Source organism: Mugil cephalus, chromosome 16 (assembly GCF_022458985.1).
Source record: "Mugil cephalus isolate CIBA_MC_2020 chromosome 16, CIBA_Mcephalus_1.1, whole genome shotgun sequence".
In the NCBI taxonomy this organism is placed as follows: domain Eukaryota; kingdom Metazoa; phylum Chordata; class Actinopteri; order Mugiliformes; family Mugilidae; genus Mugil; species Mugil cephalus.
In genome coordinates this window covers 20220711-20235917 of record NC_061785.1, presented here as the reverse complement: position 1 = coordinate 20235917, position 15207 = coordinate 20220711, and the positions used below count along the sequence as shown (strand labels likewise).

The window sequence follows — 15207 nt, the reverse complement described above, 5'->3', positions numbered from 1 at the left end:
GAAAGTGTATGTTTGCACAAAGTCTGAGGTGGTGCTACAATCTTAGTTAGGGACTCCATGCATTTCAGTTAGCCCGCAAGCTGTTAGGAGCAGCGGTAACTTAAGTCCATTGACTCAAGCGCTGCAATTAAGTAAAAATATCTACTTTACTTTCAATTTTTAATACTACTTCCTCTTCTGCTTTACTACTACTACTACAGAGGAAGTTACTGTAGTTTCTACTCCAGTGCATCTATTTGACAGCAACAGGATAAAGATTGTACACAACAGATTAGTGAAACAAGTTTGTAAAACTCCTGATGTCTCATAAAAATTAGCCCGGTCACAAGGTGTTGACCCCTCCAACATTTTTTTTGCTTTTTGTCCTGTAAACTTCTCTCATTGTTTCATTCCAATAAATAATCAATCATCTGTCCTGTCTTCCGTCTCCGAAGTAATCATTTGGCAACTCCTCAGCCTGATAAGGTAAAGTAGTTCCAACTAACTCCATCTACATCTCTATCTCTAACTCTAACACTATCTATTTGATTATATGGCAAGACGGCTCCAGGTTCAAATCCAACTGGGGCCTTTCTGCATGGAGTTTGCATGTCCACCCTGTGTCAGCGTGGGTTTTCTCCGGGTACTTCCTCCCACAGTCCAAAGTCATGCTCGTTAGGTTGATTGGTGATTTCACTGGCTGTAGGTATGAGTGTGAGTGTGAATGGTTGTCCGTCTCCCTGTGTTAGCCTGCCCAGGGTGTGCCCCGACTCTCGCCCGATGACAGCTGAGATAGACTGCAGCACTTCCGTGACCCTCAAGAGCACGAGCGGTTACGGAGGGTGAGAATGTGAGTGAGAATGAGAGCTTAAATACAGTACCTTTCACATCTGTTTCTATTTGATGAAGCTACCAGGCACCGAATTTCCCTCAGCATAAATAAAGTGTTGGGCAATGACCACAGCCCACAGTTGTTTTCTCTCAGGGAGGAGGGACAAACGACCTCCTCAACCTGTCTGTGGAGCGGACAGAGACAGCAACAGGCTTACCAGCATTTTATTTACTTGTTTACCCCTTTAATTTCTCACCAAAACAATGCTTACAAATGTATCAATCAGCAATCAGTCATTATCAGCAATTATAATGCTTTCTATGGTAAAATTGTCATGATTCTGTGTGTGTCTTTTTTCATGATGTTAAGAGTTTCCTGTTTTATTTTGTTAAGTGCCACGGTTTCCTGTCTTGTGTTACTCGCTCCTCACCATTTTCCTGTGTGGGCGTGTGCTTGTATGCCCTGCCATTCCCTTTGTTCTTTGTTGCATCCTTTCAGTCATTTTGTTGTCATCCTGCCTTTTTGTCAACCTGTCATGATTTTGTCCTACGTCAGTGGTCATGTGTCCTAGTGTTGTTGTTTTTTTTCTCTCTCTCTTTGTGTTCTGCCATGCTTGCAGCGTAGAGATAAACCTTTGCGGGACCTGAACAAATATCCAAGAACCAGTTCAGATATATAAATTCACGATTTAATTCTGCCAATCCAATCTTCAATATTTACACATTCAAGAGGAGAATCGCTACTTTCAGTCATTTCAAATAAAAGAAAGTTTTAAACCAAAATATGACTGTACATACTTTGGTCAGAAGAGATGGTTTTGCTGGCATGGAGAAAAACCGGTTTGGACAGGTGTTCATTGTTTATAAGGCAGTATGTTTCGACAAAGTCTTCATTAGAAAGACGGTCACTGTGTGTTGAAGACATAAAGTTAATGACTGAACACAGTATGGCAGCCTGGACTGTATGGATACTATTCTTGTGCACTATTCTGACAGGGCAAGGTGAGTTTTTACTCTGAGAATGTACAGTAGTTAGACCCAGTTTTACTTTGCTGGAATGCACTCTGTCAAAAAGTTAAAAACATATATGCTGTAAAAACAAGTCTTTAACTTTACAAAACTATAGAGGGTACTGGTGTCAGTTGGTTGCTTAGCCTCAGCTCAGATAAGTACATCGAAGGAGAGTTTGCACTTTCTCCGTGTGTCTGTGTGGGTTCTCTCCGGGTACTCCGGTTTCCATCCACCATCCAAAGGCATGCTCATTATGTTCATTGGTGATTCCATTGGCCGTAGGTATGAGTGTGAAGGGTTGTCTGTTATTCTGTGTAAGCCCTGCGATAGACTGGCTCAAGATCCCCTGTGACTGTCTAGGACAAGCGGTTATAGAATATGAAAATGAAACATTCAGTTTGAGTTGCATGAGCAATTACAGTCACGTGATGAATTTAAAGCTCTAGTGACATCCTGTGGTTATTACTGAACATGTGTACGACTCTGTTAAACGTTTCCATCTCTTATCTATTACAGAATCTAAGGCTCAAGGTAAGCGCAGCCACATTTCCTATGTTCAATACAGCCACGCAAATGCTCAGACAACAGTCCTTTCAAATTTGCGCATGAATCGTCACTGCAAATACCCTGAACTGTGTGTGATCTATTAGACTGTGGAGTGGCACCTCTGAATACAAGAATAGTGGGTGGCGAGAATGCCACAGCAGGATCATGGCCCTGGCAGGTGAGCGTGCACCTGAGCTCGCACATCTGTGGAGGGACCCTCATCAGTGACCAGTGGGTACTCACTGCAGCTCACTGCATCCTAGTGTAAGTCATCCTCACCAGCTGCCTGTGCTTACAGAAGTTACTTGCTCGTATAACTCTTTATATGATAAAAAAGAGATCTGAATCCTGAATGAACAGTGCTGCGTGGGTAGATCTGTTTCACACGTATGGAAAACAAAAACAAGGCCTTATCACAGAAAGATCAACCTACACATGCCTACAAGGCCACAAGACAGTCCAGCTGTAATTTGAAATTTAGCAACACATTAGGTCATGTTGACCAGCAGTAAACCTACGATAAAAATAAATAAATGATTAACCCAGCAGTCACACAACAAGACAACACATCTCCCCAACCAACTATGGAATAATCAGTCTCCACCGGGCACTGGATTAAGAAATGTTATACTAGCACACGTTCTGTTTTAAAAATCATGTTGTCACACAGATAACACCAAATGACTCTAACATGAACAGATACTGAAAATATCAGAAACCGATTGTATCCGCACTGCTGTGTTCACACTGCTTCATGTTGTTCAGGCTGACAAAGCAGATTTCTATTCCAGTACTGGTTTGATATTTGCAACACAGTACAGCCGTACTCCATAGTAGACAGGAAATTAAAAGACAAAATAGTGGTGTGGGAATACTTCCTTGTTGCTGAAATGTAAAGGCAAGGGCTTATTTGACCAAATAAGCACCATACTGCAAATGCTGTTACTCTTTCGTCAGATCCTGACAGATTTGTTCCACATTTTGTGACATGTGACATCACGCATCATGAAGTGGATTGGGTAAAAAAAAAAAAAACAAACATAAATAATCTAACGGTTTCCAGTCAACTCCCCGCTGCTTCTCATTCTGTGTCTGACTGTTCTTCCCCATAGCGATGAAACATTAGTCAGCCAGTCTATGCTATCAGACTAGTAGCCTTTGTTAGAATCAGACACTCACTGGAGAGACAGAAGAGAACGAGCAGGGCAGTAATACCTTTGAAACTGACCTATAATCAAGCCGAGTGCTCACAGCACATTTGCGCCCATGTGGTGTTTGTCCTAACCACTAGGCTATCAGGTCAACCATCAGCGCTGCTGTCCTTGATGTCACTAGAGGAACTGAAATTTACCAGCCCGCGCCTGGTAGCACTAATGATTTCATGCAAGTTACAAATCAACAAGTAAAATAACAGCGGCTCAAGCATAGGCCCTTCTTAAAAGACTGCGATACAACGCAGTCACCTGCACGTCACACACCAATCAGCCACAACATTAAAACCACCGACAGGAGAACTAAATAACATTGACCGTATTGTGACACTACAATGTTCTGCGGAAACTTTTGGACCTGGCCTTCACGTGGATGTGGATGTCACCGACGTGTACCACCCGCCTACACCAGCCCAGGCACCCCCACCTCACAGCAATGACATGAGAGCAGCCATCCCCAGGATGCAGCCTGACACAAACACACGCACAGGAACAACTAAAGACAACACAAGGTGTTGACATGGCCTCAAAATTCACTGGATCCCAAACTGATCAAGTATCTGTGAAATAATCCTCCCCTCAACCTATAGGCCACTAACAACATTCAGTTGCCAGTCACCACAGGACACCTTCAAAGGGCTCATGCCCATTTTCTGATGAGTCACAGCTGTTTTGAGGCACAAGGGAGACCATCACAATGTCAGGATAATGTTATGCTTGATGAGTGTATATGACCAATACCTTATTGCTCAGCCTTCCTTAAACAAACACTTCTGCATTTTTAAGTTACATAATAGAGCACAGTCTGTGTGGCACACCCAGACTTTAGATTTTAGCAAACACACTATCTCTAGTGTATTTACTGGCTCAAAAGAGTGACTGAAGGTTATTATAGTACTTGGTGTCCTGCCAGACAACACACAATGCACATGAGATGTAGTCGTTAGTAAACTGGAACTCAGTGTTCTCTGTCAACTATCAACATTTATTTTGCATCTTTCAGTGCGCAAAGGAATGAATACCATAAAGAGCTTTTTTCAAATGATATACAGTACTGTGCAAAACTTTTAGGCAGGTGTGAAAAATGCTGGAAACTAAGAATGCTTTCAAAAATATAATAAAGACACAATGGACAAAATAAATTTATTAATAAATATTAATATTTATTAATTATTTAATAAATAAATTTATTTTTATCATTTTACAAATTGCAAAGAGAGCGAACAAAAGAAAAATCTAAGTCACATCAACATTTGGTGTTACTACCCTCTGCCTTCAAACCAACATCAAAGTCAGGGATTTTGTAGGATTGTAGATGTTGTGGTTGACCAAGGAAACTTCATGCAGCAGATGACAAATACATCAAGATTATTTCCCTTTGATATCGTAAGATGTCCAGCAGTGTCATCAACTCTGGCAGAAACCAGTGGGACCCAGGTACACTCCTCTACTGTCTGGAGAAGTCTGGCCAGAAGTGGTGCTCATGGAAGAGTTGTAGCCAAAAATCCATCCCTCTGACGTGAATACAAGGACAAGAGACTCAACTGCCTCTACGAAAACACAGAATCAAGAATCAAGAGTCTTTACTGTCATTATCAGAACACAATGAAATTTTGCAGAGACCCCCAGCTCAACAGCACACATAAATACACGGACCTTTAAATAACAGTTATGAATCAAAAAAACAACCATAAGTAAAATATTTGTACAAAACAATTGTAAATATTGCAGCTTAGTGCAAGTTCTAGTACTGTCTAAAATGTTGTGCGTGTGATTGTCCTTGTTTGATTGTCTGCAGGGGTGAGCGTCTGTGGGAAGGTGTAGCCTATATGTGGCTGGCGGGGGGAGGGTAAATGTGTGAGTTCCATAAGGGGGTGAGGTGTGAGTATGTGGCATTGCTGGGTGAGTCAGTGCGTTTACATGCAGAGCTGAATCGAGCTATGCTCAAAATTCGACTTTCTGACTACAGTCCTTGCCCTAGTTTACATGCATCGGACTGGTGAATAACTGGTGGCGATATGTATCTTTTCAGCGGGTTAATTAATACGGACCGTTTACCTAATATGTCATATAATAAGCGTTCATGTGGCAGACCGGCATTTCAAACAATAGTAATTTTTTTTTTAAATCCTGTATGTAATGTGCGCACTGCGTCTGGTGCATAAAAGATGTGCACTATCCCTCAGACGGTTCTTATAGCGGCTTTGTTTACCATCTTCTACTGCGACCGTCTTGCTTGGATGTTTTTGTTCCGGGGTCATACACAAACCCAGCGATTGTGGAGTATGCGCACACGCCTTATCCTGTTGTAGTCCGGTTAAGCGTATACTGTACATGCCGGAGAAAATCGAATTCCAATCGCATTATCTGTCTTAATCAGATACGCAGAACTCTGATTTTAGTCAGAGTAACATGCTTAAGTTCTCCTGTTAGAGTCTGATTAAGGCAATAACTTGTTTTTTTCATGTAAATGCTGTGTTGCCTGGGTGGGTATCTGTCACAATGCATCTAGCCCACCTCTGGATTCAGTCAGCATAAACTGGGTCCAGATCTGGTAGATGGCATCCCACAATCCCCTGCACTGTCCTCACCACCTGGGCTAAGTCCTTCCTTTCCTGTGCTGAAGAAATTCCTGGAAGTGATGGCATGGCCTCCACAGAGCACCATTGTGCACTCAAGGTCCCAGATTGTTACCCATAGTAACTATAATATATAGATGCTGAGTAACTATAATATAGACACAGGTAAACAAGTAAGTAATAAAATAAAGGTATGATGGATTATCCTGCTAAACGAGACAGTATTCTCCTTGAATTGACGGATCTAATCAGTCTTTTTTAAATATGCTGTATGCAGAAATACACCTAGTGCATGGACTCTCTACTTTGGAAGAGAGACTCAGGCTGGCCCTAATGCCAACGAGGTGTCCCGCAGAGTGTCCCAGATCATTGTGCATCCTAACTACAACAACACCCTGTACAACAACGACATCGCCCTCATGAGGCTCAGCGCCCCCGTCACCTTCAACAACTTTATCAGGCCAGTCTGCCTGGCAAGTAACTCCAGTCAGTTCTACAACTCCACTCTCTGCTGGGCCACGGGCTGGGGTAGACTTGGCAAAGATGGTGAGTATGCTTTCATGCTGGGTACTTAGGAGCAGAATAAACATCAAAATCATGTCAGTGTAAGAGTCTCTGGTTCAGTTCTCGGTCAAGGAGTGGCCAGCTGTTGCTCAAAGTTTTGGGAAATATACATTGCTGTGATTACTGTACAAGAAAAGTTGCTTAATCAGTTCTTGTTAATAATGTTGACATATTTCAGCCTGGACCACAGTATTAGAACATCAAACTTTTAGACAGATTAACAAAAGTGTCATCACTTGTCTTTGTAAGACTGTTACTAAATAACACGTTGGAAATCCTGAAACAGGGTGATGACAGACCTATTTCATACTCTCTCTCTTCCACAGTGTCCCTGCCAGCTTCTCAGCCACTACAAGAGGTTGAGGTTCCTGTTATTGGAAACAGGCAGTGCAGCTGCAATTACAACAATTCAGATGCAAACATCACTGACAACATGATTTGTGCAGGACGGGAGAACAAGGGAGCATGTCAGGTGAACGCAAACTCTTGGACTATCTGAGGAAGCAGAAATAACTACTTAGTGTTTGTGTTACTCAACGCTGTTGGATGGTTTGACCGTTACGTGATCTCAGAATCTAAAAAGTCAACTTGAACAAAACGGATGACAGGAAGCTACAATACAAGTTTGCTGTTATCACAGATGTTAACAACACAATTAAAGTGTGAAAGATGATTTGGCTATTTCAGTCTTCATCTGTGCAAGCCATCTGCTGTATCAACTAACTCTTTTTGTTTTTCAGGGAGACTCTGGCGGACCTCTGCAATGCAAACAAGACTCGGTGTGGATCCAGGCTGGCATTACCAGCTTTGGAGTACCGTGTGCTTTGGCTGGTTTCCCTGAGGTGTATGCCCGTGTGTCTCAATATCAGACCTGGATCACAGAGCAAGTGGCAGGGGCCAATGTTGGCTTTATTGCGTTCAGATCTAGTGGCACTGACCAAGACAGCAGCTTTATGTGCCGCGCCACAGTCACGGAAAGTTCAGCTACGCTTGTAAATAAGCTTACATCTGTTGTCATCTCAGTCACAGTGTTGCTTCATTACATTTTAACTCCATAGTAATGACTCGGTCAGTTGCACAATGTTCTTTTTTTTTTTTTCAGCAAATATTAAGATTACAAGTATAGTTAAATCATTTGAACTAAATCCCTGATGAGTGATTCCATTTATTGATCCTGTGTATAATCATGAAAGAGTCAGATTCTTAATATAACATCTCAATATAAGTTTAATCTATTTGTTCATTTGACATGGATAATCTAGTAAATTTAACAGGACATCCTGCTTTATGATTTCTCATTTGTTTGCTACTTGATAATAAATTTAGTCTTCATGACTAGTTAACAATTGGGTTTCACTAGTGGACATAACACAACACAATGACCAAAATGAAATTGTTGATGGCAGCAAGGCACCGAAATTGTACTGAAAAGATATAAAAAATGTCAGAGTGTAGATAAAATGTTTTGAAAAGGATAATTCATTAAATGTTAAAATGTTTATAATATACTTCTTTGCACTAAAACAAATGGAAAAATCTGGGCTTTTTTCTTTTCTTACACTGTTGTTGATGTTACTGTTCCAGATTGCTTTAGGTCTGTATGTGGCCCTCAAACTAAAATAAGTTTTAACATGGCGAGTTGGCCAAGAACTCATCCCCGTCCAGGCCTCACTTCTTCGTGGCTGTTTGATGGTTAAGATTCAGTTTTATGTTAAATGTTACAATTACATTAGGGCTAGGGTTAAGTATTCGGTTGAGATGGTTAGGGTTAGGGTAAGAGGATAGGCAATGCATTATGCCAATGAGTGTCCCCAGAAAGATAGCCATACAAATGTGTGTGTGCGTGTGCGCGCATGCTTGTGTGTGTTCATTGTGCTGCAGCGTGTAATAATTTGACCCAATCCACCACCACCGCATAACCAGGTCAGACTGACAGGTGTCATAATTTAACAAATACAGTCACATTTAATTTGGCTTGTAAATACCATACTAGGAGGGCATCCATGTCATTTTCAGATAATTATATGTAAGAAAGCCAAAAATAGCATAACATCTTGAAATTGGGTTAAATTGGGCCGACAACATCATGACAGTTAAGTCATCAGAGACAACGAGGTCAGGTTTAGGGCAGGTTCACACACTGCAGGGTTTTTTGGAACATCCTTTTGTTCTAAATACAATGGTGTAGCGGTTAGGGCGCTTGCAAAGGAAGCTCCTTAAACAGAGGCACGAGTGGTATTTTCTCATGCATTTGTCGCATGGTTTATGCAGATAAGGCCTGTATATGGGCAAAGACTGGATAGATTTTGATCGGTTTCTCTTTCATTTTCTATCATCACAGAGGCTTTTCACAGACAGCTACCCCCTGTCATGCATTTCACAAGCTCATAAGGGACTTGTCATATGGTGGAGGATTGCAAGTTAGTAGTTTAGTCAGTTGTCACAGCTTTATACGTTTGATAAAGATGTTGACCTTCCCAGCAGTCTCATCTTTTCATCACTGGCTACTCGAAAGGTTGTATTTGATGAGGCTCTGCAATTGGCTGTTAAGTCAGAAAACAGGATCAACAGCACTGCTTTCCTACTTTGCAGGACTTTCAAACCAGCAGATGCAGAAAAAGAGTCTCAAACCTGCTCCATGATGCTTACCTGTGGCCATGAGACTTTACAATTCCTCCCTCAATGTGAAACAATTATAGTCATTTGTATCTGAAGTGTTACTATATACTTGATAAATGTTTTGATAAAGTGTTTTTTCACTGTGGGCCTCCGTTTACTTTCATGTGGCTTACCCAAGTTTTGAAATGACTGTAAACCTTGAAACCTTTTCCCCTTTTTAAGCAGCAACACTTGCATTGCTGTGACGCTCTCGCGCACGCTCTCAAATACTATTTGTAGACTCCACACAACCCCAGTTTATGCTTCAAGTAAAATGTCTGAGCAAACAAGTTAAAGGAAGTACAGACATGTTGATGACACTTTCACATGTCATAAGTGCTACGTAGGAATGTGAGGCCACTGTTATTCATTAAGTGTTGTAACAGTTGTCTTAGAATACGCTCCCACTTCACCTACACAAGGAACTGTCAAGTTTCAATCTATGCATTTTAAAGGAAATGGAAATGTGGATGTTCAAATATGACCGACTGTCTCTGTGCAGCCTCCAGATATCTTTTACAACAATTACACTTTTAATGTGAAAATGAATAAAATAAATAAAAAACAAATAATCTATCAATAGCCAAGAGTTAAGTATATAAGATGCTGTTTTTTTCTAAGACTGACAGGGAGAATATGTGTGTTTGAATAATAAGACATGAATTTATTGTCGGCGTTTAGCTGGTCAGTTAAGCAGGTTTTATTTCACTTGTAATGACACACGGTGCTCAACCCTTCATCAAGTTTGTTTTTTCTTCTTTCTTTTTTTTTATATTTCTTGATAATGTCACTTATGTCAGCATAGTATTATTATCCACCTGTGGCCCAAACTTCTCTATCTTGGTTTAGTTAAAATAACCCTGTGTAATGAGAAGCAAGGTGCAAAGAAAAAAAGTAAGTGAAACTAGGTGGTAGGGTAAATTCTTTATTCCGAGGCACCAGTATAAATTATACACTAGGCTGGGTGGAAGCAGACCAAGGAATAGAGTACAAGATGTGTAAAAACAGCATGAGAATTTTCACCTGAAAAAAAAGGTGTTCAAAAATAAAAGGTAAGGGAATGGAGGCAGACCATTTTTCAGAATCTCCTATCTGCAGCAACAACCCAAAGGAAAGGTTTTCTTATCTTTCTCTCCAGATGCCATGAAAGTGCTACTGTTACTGTTGCTCTGGTTATAAGTGTAGAGAGAATTTCATAGGCATTTCGTTAGATGACATGCCTTTTCTAAGATGTAACAATGGTGGCAAGGAAGTGGAAAGGGTGTCCCAGCTTAATAAGCATGATTAGCCACGAACAGGGACTCTCCACCAGCAGCGCTGCTTCCTGAGGAAACATATTTTCCCTGACAGGCCAGGTTGTTAGCCTATAAGAGATAAAAAAAACAACAACAACAACAAAAAAAACATAACATTACTGAATGTACACAGAGTATTAAGTTTGATGATAACCATCCAAATAGTTCTCTCACATATGTTGGACTAATTTTACTTTCCACATACCAGAGCTCTCTTGATGAACTCCTCCTGGCATGCCTTTCCATTCTCCTTCTTGCCACCCCAGGCTTTCAGGGCAGAGGCCTGCAGGGCACGGCCGTATGAGAAGGTCAGGGCCCAGGGCCTGTGCAGTGGGCACTGGTTCATAGCGTTCAGGTTGACAGAGGCCTCCTCCTCACTCTGACCACCCGACAGGAAGGTGATTCCTGTTGATGAGAAACGTGAGCATTTAGCAAAAAACTTCTCGAGACATCACAGTTCAAAGTCAGACAATAAAAACAACAACATGCAAATGTGTGTATGTCAACAAAATGTGCATCCAGGTTACCAGGGACTGCGGGGGGCACAGTGCGGCGCAAGGCAGTAACAGTTGCCATGGCAATCTCCTGGTTGCTGTACTTGTGTGAGCAGGAGTGTCCTGCGGTAACCATGTTGGGTTTGAGCAGGGTGCCCTCCAGGTAGACGTGGTGGTCGGACAGGGCCTTGTAGACGGCAGCCAGAACCTTCTCGGTAATGTACTGACACCGTTTCAGGTCGTGGTCGCCATCAGGGAGGATCTCAGGTTCAACAATGGGGACGATGCCGTGCTGAGGAAGAGAGGGACAAAATTAGGCAAATGACCGTGTCAAAGGTGAGCTTTGCACATCAAAGAATTGAAAAGACAAAGACTACTGTAAAATGCTGTGTTGATAATGTAGATACATTGATCTATCTTGTCCAGGAGCTTGTAAAATTGTCTCTCTGTGTCTTACCATCTGGCAGATGCTAGCATAGCGAGCAAGGACATTGGCATTCTCCAAAATGGCCAGTTTTGAGGGAGTGGTGGGGGTGATCTTCAGAACACAACGCCACTTAGCAAAGTCAGCACCATCCTTCTTGTACTGGGCACAGCGCTCATACAGTCCATCAAGACCTGTCAAGAGGGAGAGGAAACACTGGTAAAGTAAGGCTACATGTTGATGCATTGTTCCAATTGTGGCCAAATCTGAGTTGTGCTCACCCTGGGTAGTTGTCTCGCCGTTGGTTCCGGCCAGGGGGACAACACCTTTGTCGACCTTGATGCCCACCACCATGCCTCTGTCTTTGAGGTACTGTGGGAAAGACTTGCCATCGTCAGCCTTCTGGTACATGGTCTCATGGAAGAGGATGACACCACCAATACAAGGCTTGATGCGGTCGTCAGCGGTGAAGAGGAGCTGGCGGTACAGCCTCCTGTTCTCCTCAGTGTTCTCAGCATTGATGCTCTGGAAGCGCTTGGCGACACTGCCTGGATGTCAAATGAAAACTGTTCATAAACTGCATTATTTCATCAGAAATACAGATGCCATCATCATTACACTAGTTCAAGACAAGTCAAGTCTTCTCTCTCTAAACAACTAGTAATTTTTTAAACCATATGAAGTCAGTTCATCTTATTTAATTAAATCTTTTACCAGTGGACTCGTCAGCGGCGAGGATTCCCTTGCCGGGAGCCACAATCTTCAGAGCAATATCACTGAGCTCCTTCTTCTGCTCAGGAGTGAGGAAGGGGTATGCGTGAGGCATCCTGATACTACACAGATATGGAGGAGGAAGTTAGAGAGTAGAGATAAGGTTTGAGACTGTGCAACATTTGGTTTGCAATAATAGGGCAGACATGACTCTTTCAATCTTTGCTGCATATGAAGGGGACAAGATCAACTGTGCTGCAAAGCTGCAGTGCGCCAGTGTGGTAAGGTCTATGTATGTGGGAAAAAAACTTTGTTAATTGAGAGAAGGAAGTGGTGTAAAAAGTCACTGACTGCATGGTTTAAAGTCTTCCTGTCTGCATCTGGTCTGTCAACAAAATAGACCACCAGGTGCCCTAGCTGTGTAACTGTTGTTGAAGCTTTAAGTGTACCTAGGGTTTATGTGTTGGTGTTACATGCTATTTCCCTCCTCTTCCCCACCCTCCATGTATCTGACCACCCTGGCATGTGAGGGACATATTCCATTTTCTAACCTCTTATGTCTGACCTTTCCATCCCCTTTACTGCCCCCTTCCCTCACCATTCCTCTTCCCCGGTTTTCTAGCCCCGCCCCCCCATCCCCCCACCCACTCGACTCTCCCCTTGCGCATGCCTCCACTATCAATAGGTTGGACTAAATATACACAGTGTACTGCTGAAATTCACAAGGCAACAAGAGCACTGTAGCTCGGCAAGAATGCATTACACGAGAGAACTGTGCAGCTTCAGACACCACTGTTCAGGGAGATTAATCATCACACAGATGGGGCAAATAAAAAGAAAAAAGGGAACTGAGGCACAATGAGTGGAAATGTAATGTCATGGGATGCAATGGAATGTTTGTATCACTGTGTAAAAATAGACTGTGATGCACAGAACACGCGCTAAACTGCTCAGGCACGGCAAGTCATTGTGTCAGTTATGTGTTAAACATGTAATGCCGACAAAAGGAACTAAAGTGGATTAGATTTTAACAGAAGCAATGCATTACTGAACACTGATGAGATATTTCTCAAGGCTCAAGGCCTAAGCCAGAGTCCCCTTTAACTTACTGATGAGCTGATGAGCTGGACTGTCTGAGCTACTTCCATCTAGCTCTAGCTAGACATAGTAACCGCAGAGGTGCTAATGGCGTGAAGACAAGCAGTGTATTATCTAGTTTGTGGTTATGGTCATGCAGCTCATGCCTCATATGAACAAAAATAATTAGCAGGTAGTACATAAATCCAATTAAAGTGAAGGGTTTATCTCATAGCCGTTTGATTTTCTGTTCTTTTACCTTTGAGGTTGGAAGGAGAGCTGAGAGGAGAGAGAGAGGGAGGGAGAAGATCCTGCCTTCGTCTGCGACGGCCCTCTAGCTCGCTGGCCCTTGTATTTATCCTCCCATTGTGACCCCTCACATTTCAACTGCCCAGCTATAAAAAGAACAGGACGCAACCAGAGATGGCTGGTGACATTCAGCAGGGCTGGGGCTGGAGTAACATGATGGGTAGCGGCCAGTGAAAGGGCAAAGAGTGTTTCAGTGAATGGCACAAAATGCAAAAGGGTGAGGGACAGTTAGGGCGGCACGTACCGTGGGAAGACGCGTATAACTGTTCTATAAAGTGTGGTTTAAATAAATGGGCACGTGGGTAGAGCATATAATCCAGAACACACAGGCAAATTGGCCTGATGTTAGAGTTTGGTATTGCACATGCTCCTCAAACTAAAGGATTTTTCTTTCATTAGGTCCCTGCACCTTTTAGTGAAGAGTTTTTTTTTTCTTTTTCTGTACGTTGTGATAAGTAAATGTTTAGTTCTTATTCATTATTAGATTATTAACTGTCTCATCTAAGAAGAGCATCTCATCCCTCCAGAGATCACTTTAAACACACACACACACACACACACACACACACACACACACACACACACACACACACATACGCACACACACACAGAGAGAGCCTTTGAGAGCATGTGACAACATTGCTAATCTGCCCTTAGAAATCCATACCAGGCACAGCAACACAGTGCACTGAACCTTGACCTTTTCGCAACCTTTCTCGATCGTCTTTGCTTGGCAAGAAGGGGGGACCAGCAAGTCTGCAAAAAGTCGCACGTGGAGGGAGTCAGGGTGATCAACACTTTTCATCCTCTTAAATTCCTCGCTCGTTGGAAGTACATAATACAACATTTAAAGAAAAGTGGACACTGAAATGTAATGACAGTGGTACATTTTATAGCTATTGAGCAGGAGAAGAGCTTCACTTCCTGCACAGGGGCAGAATGAGTCAGCACATACAAGTGTGACGGTGTGAGAAAAGAAAGGCCTCACCGGTTGGTCATTTACCAGTTTGGAAGAAGTTATTCATCTTTTCAAATATCAGTGAGTTACTGGCCAGCTGTTAATTATGTAACTGGTATTAGAATTCTGTAATTAGTCACAAAGTATCTGGAGAGAGACAACAGAGAGACAGAGAAATAAGATTACAGGGGAAGTTGAGCAAAAAAATGAGAAATAGTTACTGTTTCATGAGGGGGAGGATGTCTCAGCCATGAAATGGTAACGGGGACAATCGATCAACTCATACGACAGATCTTTTTGGTATTTGACTTGTCTTGGAAGAAGCCAACCAACAGTAGAAACAGAAGAAAGGAAGTTCAATTCAATTTTATTCATATAGCGTCAATAACAAATTGCATAGATATGTCACAGGACAAAAAAGAAAAAAAGTAAAAGTAAAAGTGCAAGTACAACTGTGAACAAGCCTTTCTGCTGCAGCCTTAACAGTTTAAAGTGATGGTCTCATGTTCTTATTTCTTTGGTTTCATATCATTAATTAAGTTCTGGTTACCATGAATTTA

At 42.1% G+C, this 15207-nt stretch overlaps 2 protein-coding genes across 2 annotated transcripts; one reads left to right on the top strand and one right to left on the bottom strand.

The window, feature by feature from the left end:
• The first annotated feature begins 1489 nt into the window (after positions 1-1489).
• On the top strand, positions 1490-8375 carry zgc:123217 (uncharacterized protein LOC641414 homolog). Its single transcript, XM_047608298.1, has 6 exons — positions 1490-1812; positions 2338-2352; positions 2472-2631; positions 6435-6703; positions 7048-7193; positions 7462-8375. The coding sequence occupies exons 1-6, from the start codon at positions 1623-1625 to the stop codon at positions 7777-7779; spliced, it is 1098 nt and encodes a 365-aa protein (XP_047464254.1). The 5' UTR covers positions 1490-1622; the 3' UTR covers positions 7780-8375.
• Positions 8376-10288: 1913 nt separating this feature from the next.
• On the bottom strand, positions 10289-13794 carry aldoab (aldolase a, fructose-bisphosphate, b). Its single transcript, XM_047608299.1, has 7 exons — positions 13640-13794; positions 12307-12425; positions 11874-12140; positions 11626-11786; positions 11202-11460; positions 10880-11079; positions 10289-10743 (listed from the first exon to the last, which is right to left on the bottom strand). The coding sequence occupies exons 2-7, from the start codon at positions 12416-12418 to the stop codon at positions 10651-10653; spliced, it is 1092 nt and encodes a 363-aa protein (XP_047464255.1). The 5' UTR covers positions 12419-12425; positions 13640-13794; the 3' UTR covers positions 10289-10650.
• Positions 13795-15207: the final 1413 nt, after the last annotated feature.